Source organism: Montipora capricornis, chromosome 6, assembly GCF_036669925.1.
Source record: "Montipora capricornis isolate CH-2021 chromosome 6, ASM3666992v2, whole genome shotgun sequence".
In the NCBI taxonomy this organism is placed as follows: domain Eukaryota; kingdom Metazoa; phylum Cnidaria; class Anthozoa; order Scleractinia; family Acroporidae; genus Montipora; species Montipora capricornis.
In genome coordinates, this window is record NC_090888.1 from 70851548 (window position 1) to 70868567 (window position 17020).

Below are 17020 nucleotides of genomic sequence, written 5' to 3' on the forward strand. Positions count from 1 at the left end.
AAAACTTTTAACTGCTGGGTGGCACGTAGTGACAAAAGCCAAAATCCTCTCGCAAGGACAATCTCTTTTAACTTAAGCCTGTCAGAAATCTGTTTTTGTAAGTCGGCTTGGTTTACATCGGATGTTTACAATGCGGTCACCGAACTGTGTCCGTTATTGAACAGTTCTTGCGCCGTTGCTTGTATCGGAATATTCATTTCCCAGGCAGTGAAAACAGGAGCTGCAAGCTCAGCCTTCGGGCCAGGAACTTTTAAGTTTCGTTTACGGCAAAATGTTTTCAAAGCATCGATGTCTGAACTTCTCCAGAACAACGTTCTCCCGTCAATTCTCGAGTGATCATTGTGACTTCCTTCGAAGAAAAAGAGAAACATTTTTTTACAGTGTGCTTACTGTTACAAAGGCAGAGTGATTGTAGTGTATTGATTACCAGTAATACTACTGCAGCAAGTACATGTATCATGATCACCTTATGTGAAACAACTGCATGCTATTCCATGGTGTGAAAGTATCGTTACCAAGTAGAAGCAGAATAATCTTTGTGTTACAATATAAGATAATCGTTCAGTGAATAAAGGACCTTACCTAAAAAGCAATGGAAGAGTGTGCGTCTCTTCACTTATGACTACACCACACTTTGGCGGCGAGGATGAACTCGTAACTGCAGATCCGCCAGACCCGGCAGAAAATATAGTACAGCCAGAACCGGCAGAAATTCCACGAGTAATGAATGGAACGATCGTTGCCCGCACCCAACGCATTCAATATCGATGCAGCAGATCTGTACAGTGACTGGAAACACTGGGTGAGCGCGTTTGAAATTTATGCCATTGCCTCCGATCTACGAAAGTAGGAAGATGCGATTCAGAGAGCTACGATGCTGCACTGTCTTGGCCCCGCAGTACAAAGCATCTTCAATACGCTCCCTGGAGAACACAAGTCCCTCGAAGAGGTGAAAACTGCCCTCAGTGGATACTTTGCACCAAAAAGGAACTTCGTGGCAGAGCGCTACAAGTTCAGGTCGCGAGGGCAAAAGGCAGACGAGTAAAAAGACACGTACTTGACGAACCCGGCTCACATGATGCGACTTCGGCACTCTAGAGGAGGAGATGATCCGGGGAGAATTGTCGTCGAGAATTGTTCCTCCCGTACATTGAAGCAGAAAGTCCTCCAACAAGACGATCTGGATCTCACAAAGACGATCAAAATCGCGCGAAGTGCAGAAACAGACGCTTCACTGCGTATGGACAGAAAGAACCGCTAAATTCTGTAAATTGTAATGATTATTTTAATGCCACCATCAAAGGCAGCGATAACACTATCAATACTAAGGTTTACGTAATAGAGGGTAACGCGGAGTCATTACTGGAACGAGACCCTAGTTTCAAGCTAGTGATACTTACTCAAGTAAATTCACTTCGCGCGAAGTCATTAAAGCGTTAGCTGACATATTCGTCAGATTCGGTTTTTCCGAAGAAATCGTTTCTGACAACGGAAAGCAATTTGTAAGCACATTCGTGTGTCACCATACTATGCACGAAGCAACGGGAAGTTAGAAAGATTTCTCCGATATCTTAAGAAAAATTTCCGAGCAGTGATTTCTGAAGGTAAATCCTGGCAAGAGGAGTTATCTAAAATTCTCATGCTCTACAGAGCAAATCCACATTCATTCAGCGGGAAATCGCCAACTATGCTATTGTTCAATCACGAAATTCGTACTAAAGTACCGCATATTGAGTCTAACTCAAATACAGCAGCGTCAGTACTCGATCGCGTCCATCGGTCAAAATGCAACTTGTATCAAGCGCGTTCGAAAGAATATCACGATGTCAAGCAAAATAATTCCGCATAATATCAGAGTTGGTGATATCGTACATTGTGCTAGCTAACATGAAGCAAAACAAATTGAACTCGAAGTTCTCCTCAGCACAGCACGTGATCCTTGAGACCAAAGCGCGAAACACGTTCAGTCTAGTCAACGTCGATACAGGTACCACTCTATTTCGCAATGCGAAATACTTAAGACCTGCGCCTAGTGAGTCTGTTACGGATCATACTGAGGACTTTGGTACTGAAGCAAGTGAATCCAATGATTCCAGTGAGTCGTTCCCTTTCACGAAATTTAAAAAATTTCCGAAAACTTTCTGATCTCCCTCTCTTCGATACTTTACACAATAACTTCACATTGTTTTGCTGCATCGATGCTCACCTCCCATCCCAGGATGCCTTACGCGTGGACCGGAAATGCGTGTATTGTAGACAACTGGTACGCCTACGTCCAGTTGGGAATGTCTAAGTCTTGTTTTGTTCTGCTGTGTGATTGATGTGTTCCACTAGCCCTAAAAAGTCCCTATGGAGAGTGCTCAATTAATTATGTATGTGTGCATGATCATTTCTTGCACATTTCAGACGTCTCATTAATACGAGAACAGCTGGGCCACTGCGGCCCGTTTATGGGAAAAAAGAAATGGAAAGGAACTTTATTCAAGTGTCTAGCCGTTCTAGCGCTGGAGCACTAATTGGGCATACTGTAAACTGAAATTAACGATTAACCCAAATGAAGTAAAATGTTGGTTTTTTGAGGAGAGGGGAAACCTGGAGTACCCGCCAAAATCTCTCGGTGCAGAGTAGAGAACTTTTCAATATGCCGCTGCAGCGAAGGATTGGAACGATTTACCAAAATCAATAAGATCAATTACAACCTTTTCATCATTTAAAGGAGCCTTATATAGTTTTTTTAATAAAATCGGACTAATTAAGTCATAGATGCACGGTAAATTAGATATTGTATTTCTTATTGCTACCCTTTTTAAACTCGTGGAAGCGAAGCGTAGAAACGGGTTTCTTGCGGGGACTCCGATATGCAAATGTGTCACTCACTCACTCAGGTGTAGACACTGTTCGTAATTAGTCGGCCGGAACGAGACTGCCCGAACTCGACGCCGTGTCCGGCTAGCACCAAAGGGAAACACCGGTTCTCCTCTGTTGACCGAAGTTAAGCCCTGTTGGACACGGTTGATATCTGGATGGGTGACCATCTGGATAGAATTCGTGTGCACTTAATCCACGAGTTTGACCATGGGTTCCCTTTGATTTATAATATTTAAATAGTTGATTTTGATTGTATGTGATATGATTGTTTTTTAACTCTTATTATCATTTTTCATATAGTTCAGAAATATTTATATTTATCTGCTCCTGTCTTAATACCAGTTTGTTTTTAACAAACGGATACATTTTTAGCAGTTTAAATAAAGTTAATACAGGAGCCCATCTGGAGCGTGCAACTTCCATACAGCGTCTGTGAAACGGCGTTTTCACAAGTAGGTTTATTTTTAGACTAGCCCTTCCCGCGAATTAGGTCAAAAAACAAAGGCAGTTCCGGTTCGGTGACCCTATGACGTCAGCTTAATTTCTTGTAATTGGTCATCGGGCTCCTGTGGGAGTCTCATTCGCGGGAAATTCAATCTAAAAATAAATTGGTCTGTGAAAACGCCGTTACACGAACACAGTAGAGTTGTAGGCTCCGGATCATGGGTTCCTGGTTACTATCATTATTATTATGATGATATGATGAAAACATAGAAGTAACAGAGTGCACGTCAGTACGACTGACAGAGTGTTTGGCTCGGAAGCAGCTGAAAAATGGGATAGGAGAATTTGAACAAAATACTGGAAAGGAAGCTCTTTACAACTTATCATTTCCCATCCATTGAAGCTGCAATCATTGTGAATTATTGTCCTTTGCTAAAAATTCAAAATTGTCCCAATATAATACTGTTTGAATTGGATTGTGATTAGTGATAAGTTGTGAGGGGACGGTTTTGCGACGTCTTCGTTAAGTACCATGAATCGTTTTTTATCTCGATGAAAAATATTTCCAACCATAGTGTAATAATCACTAATCCAAATTGCCTTGAATTTCGGAGTAACAAAAATTCAGTTTAATGGAAGTCTCTCTCCTAAAGTCTTTTGTATGGTGCTTTGTTTTCAAAAGGAGATCATTCCTACCAGAAAAATCTTGTTGGGTCCTGTTCCGACCCCTTTCCCTCCAGAAGACTGGATTCTAGGATGTAGCAAACTCTTCGATAGCTGACAAGTGACACATGACAACATGCTGCCAACTAAAATTAACTTTTGTCTATCCATCTATTTCTTTAATTGTCGGTTTTTCATCAGTCTTGCCTGTCGATGTGCTCAAAAAGCTCTTCAGAAAGGGTACAGAGTTTTTGGCCTGCAATTTTATGGAGAGTGCTGGAGCGGACCTTTAGGACAGTTCAACTACTCGCGGGACGGAGCGTCTGATAATTGCATCATGAACCTTCATGATCCAACCGCTTGCGTTAAAGATGAGCCAAAGGAATGCGTGGGCAGAGGATTCACGAACTACATTTACATGGTGACAGAAAGTAAGGAAATCACAATAGATACGGAAAGTCACCTATTAGTAATTATTTCTATAAAGATGTTTCTACAATACTCGTCACAAATCGTTGAAACAGACACCGTTTCTCTCGAATTTTCTGGAAAAATCCTGAGATTTCTACTTCACACTGTTTTCACCACTGAAATGTGCCTTCTTCCTCCCCAATGTTGAGCCACGCGTGTTTTGAAGCACTGAGACGACTTTGATACCCAAATCAACATTGGGAAAGGGGAAACAGACAGAAGTGTTTCAAGATTTTTGACGAGTATTGTAGCTGTTTCATCCTCTGACGATAATGGTATCATGACGCAAGCCTAGTATTATTAAGACTGCATTCATGGTGTGTATGATGTTAGCGAATCATCCCAGTCTACATTAAATAATTTTAATTTTTTTTTGTGTGAATTAGATTGCGATAAAAAGATGAATATGGTCATTCTTCTTGACAAGTCGGGCAGCATAAAAAGACCAAATTTCCAGAAGATGAAAAACTTTACTAAAAAACTTGCTGAAGTGATGCCCATCTCTTTCAACGGGACGCATGTTGCTGTTGTTAGCTTCACTCATAACGCCAGAGTGGAGTGGAACTTCCTGTCCAACGAAGCACAGAACCTCGCCGCCTTCCGGAAAGCCGTTGATGGAATTCTCTACAAAGAAGAAGGAGGAACTAGGACCGACTTAGCGTTGAAAAAGGCCTATGAGACGTTTACATCAATGGATGTTGAGCGACGAGATATTTTGCAGGTTGTCCTGGTAATTACAGATGGAAAAACAGAGGAGGGGTCAGAACCATACCCAAAGGTTTTAAAGCCTTTCAAGGTAATGTCATATTAGGGATGTTTAGCATCGAAGTTTACGGCAAGTGGCAAACCGGACAAGCTCAGTAAAATTTGCGTTTCGCCAAAAAAAAAATCACTTGATTTTAGTTCATTTCTTGTTTGGTATCTACAGATAACAAGCAACTTCTTACAAAGTAATGACAAGTAAGAATAAGGGAATTGTCATGGTTTTATGACAAGCAAAGGCTTTTCGTTTGTCGCGTAAACACACTTCGAAATCTTTCAATTATTAGATAGATAGATAGATACTTTATTATCACCTTACATTGCAGTTATAACTGAATTGATAAGGTTTACATTACATAATTAAAAAATTTAATTCAGTAAGTAAAATATGTTAACTATTATGATACATTAAGACAGATCTATGACTCTTGTTACAACTATGAGAACTAAGGGAAAAGAAAAAAACAAACAAATAAATATAAAATATATATACACACATATAAAATTGTAAACTATAAGGTACCTAATGGAGAATTGACTAATGGTATTCGTTATATGAATAAAGAAAGTTTATTTAGAGTCATAAATCCTAGCGCTAGCGTTAATAAAGGTATTACTGAACCTATTAGTCTTACACAAGGGCGTTGCAAAAACCCTTGGTTTACGCAGGGTTACCGAAGGATGATTAGTGTTAAATGGTAATAAGTGAAATAACTGATTGTTGGGATTAGAAATGGTTTGTTGAAAAAAATTCTGACACAATTCAGGTCTTCTTTGCGATAAACTATTAATTTTTTGCGGTCTTAAGAGCATCAATGTATGACACATCGTAGCCATACATAACACGCATGGCTCTCTTTTGTACTCTTTCTAAGGCTGAGCTAAGATACTCAGGTAGACTATAGTGAAACACTTGACAGGCATATAATAAAACTGACTGAATGCAAGGAATATAAAAACAGACTAGATCCTTAGCTGGAACATGAGCACGCTTTAGTTGTATTAAGAAGTACAATCTCTTTGCCGCTTTTTTAACGGTAGCATCTACATGCTGATTCCATTTCAAATTATCCTGAATAACCACACCTAGTACTTTCACAGACGTAACAAGAGCAATAATAGCGGTTTCGTTAATTGATACTAGCTCGCGAATAGTCGGAGAACGTGAAAAGGAAATTCTAAGCTTTTTGCATTTCTTGGGATGTAACTGAAAACTTATTGATCTCGGACCACTTTGTTATCTCATTAATTGCATTCTGTGCCTGGCTGACCTCTCTGCTGTCAACTACTTCATAAACCGGTGTGTCGTCGACATACTTAACCGTACCATTCGCAGAGGGCACTACAAGATCATCGATCATAGCAGTAAAAAGCCAGAGGCCGAGCTTTGTCCCCTGGGGAACCCCGGCGGGTACAGATTGCCATTCCGAGAAACAATCTTCGGCTAATTTAACTCTTTGAAAACGATTACTTAGACAGTCGCCTATCCAATTGATGATATAAGGATTAATATCGTAATCAGAAAGCTTAATCGGGGAATGATCTATAAGATCAAAGGCCTTCTTGTAGTCCAACACAAAGACTCTAACATCATTACTTAAACCATCAGTTTCTTTCGCCCAGTTATGAATCATAGTTATTAAAGCGTGGGTAATTGATGAGCCAGGAATACAGCCAAACTGGTCAGATCTTTACTTCCTAAGAATTGCAGGTTTCACATGATCTTGAACAACAAAATGTTCAGCTATCTTTGACAACGTAGGAGTAAGGGAGATAGGTCTTAGGACGTTCGCGCCCAAAATATTCCAACGTACAGATTTTTTTAAAACTTTTTAAACGCAGAAAGGTAATGATCTACTTTTGCCAAAAAGGCAAAAAAACCGGGGGGTCACCGTGCTCGTTTTCGAGATCATGAGATGCACTTTTAGAAACTTGTGTTATTTTAAGACGATCTTAGCTTACAACTGTCATGTCAGCAATAAAAAAGCGACATTAGTGGAATTTAGATCAGGTAAACGTACTCAATTCAACATAACTAATATAACTAAATTAACCTTTGCAGCTAATGTCTTTTTTTGAGGTGAAATAGACATTGAAAAACGATAAATATTAGTCTAAGAAAGAAAACTTCGGTCGCACGAGAGCATAAAAGGCGAAATATTTGTGACTTCTCACGCACAGATTTCTTTTGTTTTTTGTTAAAATGGACAAAACCAGAAAAGGAAGTGATCTATGGAAAGAAAAATAGGGGTCACCGAGCATTCAAGAGAGTAAAATCACGTCATTGCGTGACATTTCCGAGAAGTCCTGGGTCCACAGCTATCCCATGATGCCACACGCTTTCACGTTCCATTCTTGTGGAAAATGTTTGCGCCTTTAGCATCGTGTTTCCCATCGTGGTCTACGATGCATGACGTGTGCGTGACATGCGCGAAAAAATGCGCAGTAGCAATGGGCGCGAAAGTCCAATTATTTAAGCACAACATCCACCTTGCGTTGAGCCTTTATCCAACATCCAGTTTGCGTTGAGCCTTTAAGTGTGCAAGGGAGGGGGAAACTAAAAATCAAGATCGGCTAACAACAGGGGCTTTACAATTATTAAACTTGAATAGGCAAAATATGCGAAGAGTGTCTACGATGCGAAGTTTTCTTTCAGCTGAAAAGATTCACTGAGCATATTGAGACTGTACTACATAACTTAGCAAGAGAAAACAAGAATATATTTATACTAGGTGACTTTAATATTAACCTACTAAATTGTGTAAACCATCCTGCTTTTGGAAATTTTCACAATACGAGGAACTCTAATTATTTATTGCCTTATATCCTCCAACCTACCCGTGTAACCGATAGAAGTGCTACTTTAATTGACAACATTTTTGCTAACACATTCAACTTTAATGCTCTTAGTGGAAACCTTGTCACCAAGATTTCTGATCATTTCCCACAGTTTCTGATCATAGAAGACCTTAAAGTTAATTATGCCTCTTTAAACTACTACAAACATGACTATTCTCATTTCTGTTGAGGAAACGTTTGTTGATGAAGTATCTCACATTGATTTCTCTTCCATTTACAATAGTAATTTGAACACAAATGGTAAGTTTGATCTTTTCTATGATCAAATCGATTCTGTTTGCAAGAAACATGTACCTTATAAGAGGCTTTGAAGAAGGTTAAAATATCATCCAAACTTTGGATTACCAGAGAGATCTTTGCTAAAATGAAGTATAGAGATAAGCCTTATTCCAAATAATTAAAAGTAAACAACCAGATCCTAATCTTCATTTATCTCTATAAGAAATTTAGAAATAGGGTTGTTAAAGATCTGAAAGATAGTAAATCCACATATTTTAATCAATATTTTTCTTTAAACAAGTAATATGCAAAAGCTGTGGTCTGGTATTAGGTCAATCCTAAATGTTAGTAAATGTAAAAACAGTTAAATGACTTCCATTTTAAGTAACAATAAGTCTGTTGATAACCCTAATGACATTGCTAACATCTTTAATAACTTTTTTGCTAATGTTGGTAAGACTAAGGAGAAGGGAATCCCCCAGGGAAGTCATAGTCCCTTATTCTACCTTAGGGGTAACTACTCAGGATCAATTTTTTTATCCCCTGTCACATCCACATGAAATTTGGACTTTTATTGGTAAGATGGATGCTAGCAAGTTTTCTGGCCCATAGAGTGTAACTGTTATCATTTTGAAACTGTTAGGGACTAAATATCCGAGCCTCTTGCATTTTTAGCTAGTTAACGATTCCTTTGCTAGTGGTAATTTTCCTGAGAAATTAGCCTTTAGGAAGGATTACTCCTGTTTGTAAAAAGGGCTCAAGATCTGACTTAGACAATTACATTGTTAAGAAAATATGGTAACCCATCGAAGCGAGAAATCTTGGTTTTAAAACCATGACGTCGTCAACCATCCGTACATTTTTCACGCGCTTTCTGTGGCTCGACGCTGCTACACGGCCATACTATATATCAACGAAAGTTCTTACACAGTCAACGCTTTTCGTGTTCAGGTGGAAAACGGTTTGGAAGATGTTTTCTTTCTGCATTTTTCGCTGGTTTCAATCCAGTTTGACATATCATGATATCTGTGGTCCACACTGGTGGCTACGCAGTTATTCAAGTCAAGCATCGGCGGGATGTAAATTTAAAGCTGAGTGTTTATTTTTAATTTGCTTAGAGCCGCTTTTTTCTCTGTATTGCAATTTTTGGCATATCTTTAGAAGCTCTGATAAGGTTACATGATGCCTGGAGGACCTATGTCTAGAACAGAAACGAAAGGAATGAGCGGAAGAAAACGCCAACGACAAAACAGAATACCAGTAACAGCTCATACTTAGCACACAAATTCTTTTCTTGGGCACTAAACCATTTGTTATTTTTACGGATGCGTTATTTAGAGTGGATGCGTATTTTTAAAAGGTGGTTTAATCGGTTCTTCCTTTTTTCCGGAATGAAAAAATCGAATTTTTATTGTCAACTGGAATTAAATAACAATCATCTGTACTCTTTTGGACATAAAGAAAAAGTTGATTTGTTTGTTTGTTTGTTTTCCTCTAAAATGCGAGCGAACAAGTGCTTTTTTAATCCGTTTGCCCAACTTGTTTTCGTTGTATTCGCAATGAGTTCTCGTAAAATTAGGATGAAATCTCAGTAGCTTGTGTTTTCAGAAAGTTTGTTTAAAGCACCTAAATGTTATTTTAAAAGCGTTGGAGCAGATCATGTTTGCAGTTCGTCATTTCTTGGCTGCATTGCCGTAGTTTGCCGATTCTTGTACCAAGCCAACCTGGCCTGTTTCAATGAAATACATCAAAATGTGAATGATCTTGTTTTCAGAGATAACGTGGAATAAAGTACATCAGTAAACTCTTCTTTGACCTTAAACTGACAAGGTTGTTTTTGTGGCTTCTAATTTTAGCATGATTCCTATTCGGTGACTATTGACAGTTGACTCTGAAATGGCTTTTTTCCCTTTTCAATTCGCTCGCTGAGGTTGTGCTTACATGTAATGCTTGTTTTCTTTTAAAACTCATTCGGTTCAAGAAAAAATTATTGCTAAACTGGTGAACTGCAAAGTAAATTTCACTGGAAAAACCGATGTCGCACTCATCTCTTCGTGATTCCTGCGATATCGGTTTTTAGCGAAAAATTTACCGTGGAAGTCATTCACGGTTAGGCAATGAATTTTTCTATAGAAGAAAGCAAAGAAAATGATTTAATTATTAAAGCAGCAACCGGAAACATCAAAACGCGGACAATTCGAAACCTTTTATTTTTACAAACCGTGCAGGCAGTAAGAATAAATAACCAGGGAGCTCCGCTTTTAAGCTTGGCTAAATCTATATATTAATAATGAATAGGTCGTGGTATATTTATAGACTTGAAAAAGGCATTTGATACTGTTAATCATGCAATCCTATTAACTAAACTTAACCACAATGGAATAAGAGGTGTTGTGATCAGCAAAACAACAACGCGAATTTGTTTTTAAACATCTTTCAACAAGTGGAATGTGTGGGGGAGACAACTAGGCCTACTATATGGTGATGACCTTTCCTGTATTCTAGATTGCGGATATATTTAGTGTATTTGAAATTTATTTATAGGAGTGGGACAAAATTATTAATGCAAGAAATAATAGCAATAATAATAATAATGATAGTAATAATAATTATAATAATAATAATAATAATAATAATAATAACAAACGTACTTAGTGCGCATTTCTAATTGCAATGCGCTTACAATGTAAATGGAAAAGAGTATCTAATTTATGTTTGGTATAAGAATCTAACATAAAATATTAAAAAGTAGATAATTTATAAAGTATTCATATAGTGAGCATATAATATTCATGAAGTGAACATATACTATTAATCTGAAGAGTGTTTTTTAAACATAAATGTTTTGAGACGAGATTTAAATGTTTCTGTAGTTGCTGATTCTTTAATGCCCTGAGGGATTGAATTCCACAATTGTGGTGTCACATTAGAAAAAGAACGGCTACTATAGGTCTTGGATTTATGTGATGGTATACATAACAAAAAACGAGATGACGACCATAGAGTGCGTGATGGATAGTATTCTTTAATTGTCGGTTCCAAGTATTCAGTAGACTGTCCGTTTAGTGTCTTGTATACTATGAGCAGTATCTCGAAGTTGATCCTTGCCTCTATGAGCAACTAGTGTAGATTGTATGGGTGTTATGTGGTTAGTGGTGCGTGTACCTGTTACCAACCGAGATAATACATTTTGGATCCTTTGTACTTTGGCTTTTTGATAATTTGGAACACCAAATAATTAAAAGACAATTGCAATAGTCCAGTCTAGAGATCACAAGAGAATTCACCAACCTCTTGAGCCCATTCTGTGGAAGGTATTTCCGAATACGTCCAATCGATCTTATCACACCGCTTGCCTTCTTGCGCGTCTTTTTTATATGGTCAGAAAACGACAGCGTTCTGTCCATAATTACACCCGAATTACTGGCCTTGGTTTTCGCCTTGACTGTGGTATTAGATAGGTCTACAGCCTCACAAAAAGCTGGTTGTTTGCTAAATCGCGAGGTAAAGTGAGGAATTTCAGTTTTATTAGGGTTATTTTTTAACATGTTCTTAGTGTTCCACGAAAACACATCTTCAACACAAGTGCGAAGGATGTCAAGTGAGTTGGCTGGAAGTTCATGATTATTGATAGCAATATACATTTGAGTATCATCTGCGTAGAACATTCAGTTTAAATTGTGCGAGTTAATAACATCTTACAGAGGTGCCATGTATAAATCAAACAGTAAAGGGCCAAGTATTGAGCGTTGGGGAACGCCACGTTCAAGACGCAAACGTGAAGATGTGGAGGTACCAACAGTTGCTCTTTGAAATCGATCAAATAGATACAAAGCAAACCATTGAAGAACTGATTATTTAAAGTATTGTTGAAATATACTCGTAATCTGTCAATTAAGAGACGATGATCTAGCGTATTGAACGCTGCCGTGAGGTCTAGTAAAACAATTATTATTTCGCCATTAGAGTCTAGGGTCTTCGGGATATCATTGGTAACTTTCAGAAGAGCAGTTTCAGTTTAGTAATGTCTTCTATATGCAGACTGCAAGTTAGGAAAGAGATTGTTGATATTCAGATAGTGATGCACTTGTGCAGCAGCTGATTTCTCTATAATCTTGGCAAGAGGTGGAATGTTTGATACCGGTCTATAGCTGGCAAAATCTTCGGGATCAAGTTCAGGCTTCTTTAATTTAGGACGGACTTGTGATATTTATTTTTTGGACAATATACAGTTGCAAAAGACTGTCTAGGAATCGTCCCAACACATGCTAATACTGATGCTATGTTGTCTTTATAATAACAATAGGCGTTGCAATGGGATCTAGAGAGCAAGTCTTATTGGAGAAAATGAGATAATATCTTTGAAAACATCATTCGGTGGTGGATGAAACTTCGATAACTCACAGTGAAGTGTTTGCTGTTCTTTCACGTGGGCAATATTAGAAGAATTACCAAATTAAAAATGCACGCATGATATAGGATGCAGACCTTGTACCATCAGTGTCCTGTATCTTTCTCTTCGTTTCCTCATCCCCTGTCTCCAAACTCTCCCTCCTGCTTCTCTCCCCTCGTAAACATAAACAGCCCGGTTAAGATAACTCCTGAGATGACCCTATCTTCAAATTTAATCATGATACTCTGTGTTGTTGTAAATAGGTAATTGACTTTTGGACTTGATAGAGAAACCTTTGTGATGTTTATCGAATTGAACCTGCATCTGATTGTCAGCGTTACGAGACATGAATGTGCGGTCAGCGAGTGAGGAACGTTATCCTTTTATGACCGTCCCGTGTTTGCAGTGATTACGAAAATTTGGTTTTATTAAATAAGTTGATAAGCGTAAACTCACAACCATAATCAAAACTCCCGAGATCAGGTTTTGAGCGTTTGCCTTCCCATTCGAGTCAGCAGCTCGCAAATCTCTACATCATCAAATTTGTCTCCATCCCACCAACGCATTTAGGGAGCTTACGAAACGACGACGCCGACGGCAACGACGACGCTACAAAACAATAGGTTTAGTGAGCAAAAACAATGGCTCTGCACGCTCTGCACGTGCGTTTTACATTTTGGTACATTTCTTTGCCGTCATCTTCTAAATGACGACGTGAAATGACCAAATTCAAGGTTCTGTGGAGGACGTTAGAACATGACGATGAATTTTCAGTTCTCTATTTACGCTTCCAACCCACTCATACCAGTTTAATTCCTCACCAGTTACCACACATTTTTAACGCGAAACTACATGAAATAGAACTCGTATTTTTAAATGAAGTCCTCGTAGCCGTCGTCGTCTCGTTTCGTAAGCTCCCTTTTATGGATTGGGTGACTGTCCTGCCAAAGAATAATTTACACGTGTTAGTCCGATATCACTCCAAAATGTAAGGGCATTGCTGAGTGGTCTGCATTCAGTGTGCATTTAACGATGAATTGCGTTTGGTCGATTACTTTGTAATAATGCATTAGTTTATCTATTGTTGCCACCAGGATAAGGGTATAGAAAGCATTGCAGTTGGCATTGGTCAGAGCGTAGACTATGCCGAGTTGGAAGCCATTGCCATGAACAAGACAGAAAACGTTGTACAGTTGAAGAAGTTTGATGATCTCAACAACAGGATAAACGACATTGTTGCAAAATATTGCATGGCAACATAGAAACAGACCTGAGCAAACTGTTGCACATATTGATTGTGAGGTAACTACTGTAGTTTAAATTTGTCGAATTGATCAAAACAGTGATTACTTTTCTTTCGTACTTTTTTAGCAAAATTCTCAGCCAATTGAAGCGAAAGCAAAATGAATTGCGACTTACGCGCATGCTTTTGCCCTCGCTTAGCGACAGCTTAAGGTGGCTCAACCAGTTTCAACGCTCCCAAGGGACGCTCTTATTAGAAGGATCGGCACCACAATGTTTTATCATGTATTAGCAATATTGTGGTACCAAATGAAACACGAATTATTGCTGAACCAGAAACAGTCATTACTGTGACGTAATATGTCACCGTGGCAACGGGCAAGCCCTGTAAAAGCACTGTTTCGAGCCTCCTTAAGGGAGGACCATTAGGTAAGTTGGGGGGTGGGAATTTTTCAACTCGCATGGATTTTTTTTCGTCCATTGCCTGCGCAGGAATTATTTTCTCACGAAGTCTTCTGCACAATTTTTTTGTGGGGGGGGGGGGGGATGTTTTATGTTTTAATCAATTTGGAAAGACTGTGACTTTTAGTGTAACAAATTGCCCTTGAAAGCAACTTAGAAGAAATTAAGAGTCAACTCGCAGATTTAGAACTCGCAAAGCCAAAAATGGTTTTGCCACCGGCCAAACGCAAGGTTCTCAAAGCCTTGAAATGTGACACCCAACAAATTATCAAAAAGGCCGACAAAGGTACAACAACTATTGTCAAGAACACGCAAGACAAAATCAACTAGGGCCAAATCTAACTGGATAACGGAGACCACTATAGGTCTCTTTTGACACCCATGGTAGTTGACAGAAACCACAGATCTACAGTTCAACAACTTATCAATGATCTCTGCCACGGAAATTCACATAGATGGAATGACTAAAAATGGCTTTGCCAAACACCAAGTCCGCCTCTCATCCCAGGATTCTACACCCTCACCAAGATACACAAGCCGACCCGCTCGTTAGGACAACAATATCAGGGTGTAATGGCCCGAAAGAGAAATTATCATCATTTGTTGACAAAATAATTCAACCTAAAGCACAACAACATTAGTCGTATCTCAAAAATACCATCGACTTAATTAACTTTATAAAGAAAACGAAGGTCGCGGCAGAAGCTACACTTCTTTCAATGGACGTAACGAGTCTCTTTAGAACTTGATACACCACAAGAAGAGGGAATTCACACAGTATGCAGAGCCTACGAGGCTTGCTACAACAACAAACCTCTTATCCCTACACGACTACTCGAGCGAGCGCTAAGGCTAATTCTACAAGAACTTTCATTCCAATTTTCTTGAAAAAAACTACCGACAAGCACATGGTACAGCCATGGGCACTAATGACAGTTACCTTTGCTAACACCTTCATGATTAAGATAGAACTGAGCGGAAATCTTATCCAAAGCGCATTTAACTGAACAGCTCGTTTGAAAACGCTTTACAGAAAACACGCTCTCGCTCAGAGGCCGGGTTATTCGAAACATGGTTAGCGCTAACCAGTGTTAAAAACCATGGAAACCTATAAGTTTTTATATCTCTTAACCAAAGGTTAGCGCCAACTTGGCTTCGAGCAACCGGCCCCAGGCTGGACTGTAAACAGAGACAAAATAGTGCAGTTCATTGAACAAGCAAAGAAACATCACCCCACTATCAAATCTACGGCTGAAATCTCCAAAACGGAAACAACATTGATGTACACGTGCGCACTTATTTTAAAACAGCAACCATTGGTGAGCGAAATCTGCAAGAATCCCTTATCATGTCGTACAAAAAAGATACTCGAAAGAGTTTTAATTAAACTGTGAAGAATGCTAAAACTAGCGTGATGTAGCAGCTCTCGTGACGTATTCTGTGATTGGCTCGCTATCCCAGCCACAAACAAACGACTAAAAGATTAAAATAATGACTAAGGGCCTGATTACCTGGAGATTTTCAGCCCGGTTAGCCGGGCTGAAATTTCAGCTCGGGTTCTGAAAGAAATCCTCTTAAAATTAAAGTGGCGATTATATGGAGAAGGTTTCAGCCTGGGGTGAATTTCAGCCTGGGAAAACGGGCTGAAAAATTCATGTAATCGCTATCATTTTTTCAGCACGAGATGAAAAAGGAACGTGAGCATGCGCATAGATCGTGTTTTCGCTTCTCAGTAAATTTTCTCATGGAAATTTGCGTTTTGCGCCTAGGCTGAAATCGAGCATGTAATCGCAACAAAATTTCAGCCCGGGCTGAAACTCACCGTGTAATCAGGCCCTTAGACTTAAACAATAGAAGCTGCTTACAATACCAAATCATGAATAGCAGGTTACGAGAGCTGCTACACTACTGGGGAGTTATGCAGGTCTGTCAACCTCATTTTTGTACACTTTTGATATTAAACACAATTGAATTGAACGATCGAGTTCCCTTAAATCCTAATGATCCATCCCGTCAGTATATGTACTTAGTTTGCAACCTGATTGGCTCATTTTATCGTCTACGTATTTTGTCACACTATGCCACCAAATATGACTAAATCCCACAATTTTTTCTCAAGTTTCAATTTAAACAACTGGACTGTCACCCACCCCTCCCCCCAGGTTTTTCAGTGAACTTCAACTCTCCCAGTTCGATTTGTCTTCGTACCAACGGAGCCATCGTTTCTTCGAAAACACTTCGTGATGGTTGACATTTTCCGCTCCATTTGTGTTACAGGTGAACAGGACATTATACAGATGAAGGGGAAGATGTTTAAATTAAAAGGGAAAACTTAGAGTTTAGTTTATTGTTAAAGAGGAAAACCTAGATTTTAGTTGCATGTGAACCACGTCGGAGTTATCAAGAAGCAATAAAGTACGAAGATGAATACAATAAATGCTCTGATCTCTCATTTCCCTCCTTCCCCAAAAGAGGTTTCGGTATACCACTGGGCCTCAAAGGCACCAAATCAGAGACTACATCGGCACTTCATCTTCATCTTGACCAACAAGCCGTTTCTCTGTTGGCTTTGGAGCTTCCCTTCAAAACCTTCAAACATTTTAGGCAAAAAAAGCTACTTTTCACATTGAAAATGTC

At 39.0% G+C, this 17020-nt stretch overlaps 1 protein-coding gene across 4 annotated transcripts in view; it reads left to right on the plus strand.

Moving 5' to 3' along the window:
• The window catches only part of LOC138053653 (collagen alpha-1(XII) chain-like), a 42694-nt gene extending 25874 nt beyond the window's left edge, over nt 1-16820 (plus strand). For all 4 annotated transcript variants that reach the window (XM_068900251.1, XM_068900253.1, XM_068900252.1 and 1 more), the window contains 4 exons: nt 4177-4406; nt 4833-5242; nt 13774-13981; nt 16661-16820. In XM_068900251.1, coding sequence (XP_068756352.1) covers nt 4177-4406; nt 4833-5242; nt 13774-13941 — 808 coding nt within the window. In that variant the 3' untranslated portion in view covers nt 13942-13981; nt 16661-16820. The remainder of the gene's footprint in view (nt 1-4176; nt 4407-4832; nt 5243-13773; nt 13982-16660) is intronic.
• The last annotated feature ends 200 nt before the right edge of the window (nt 16821-17020 follow it).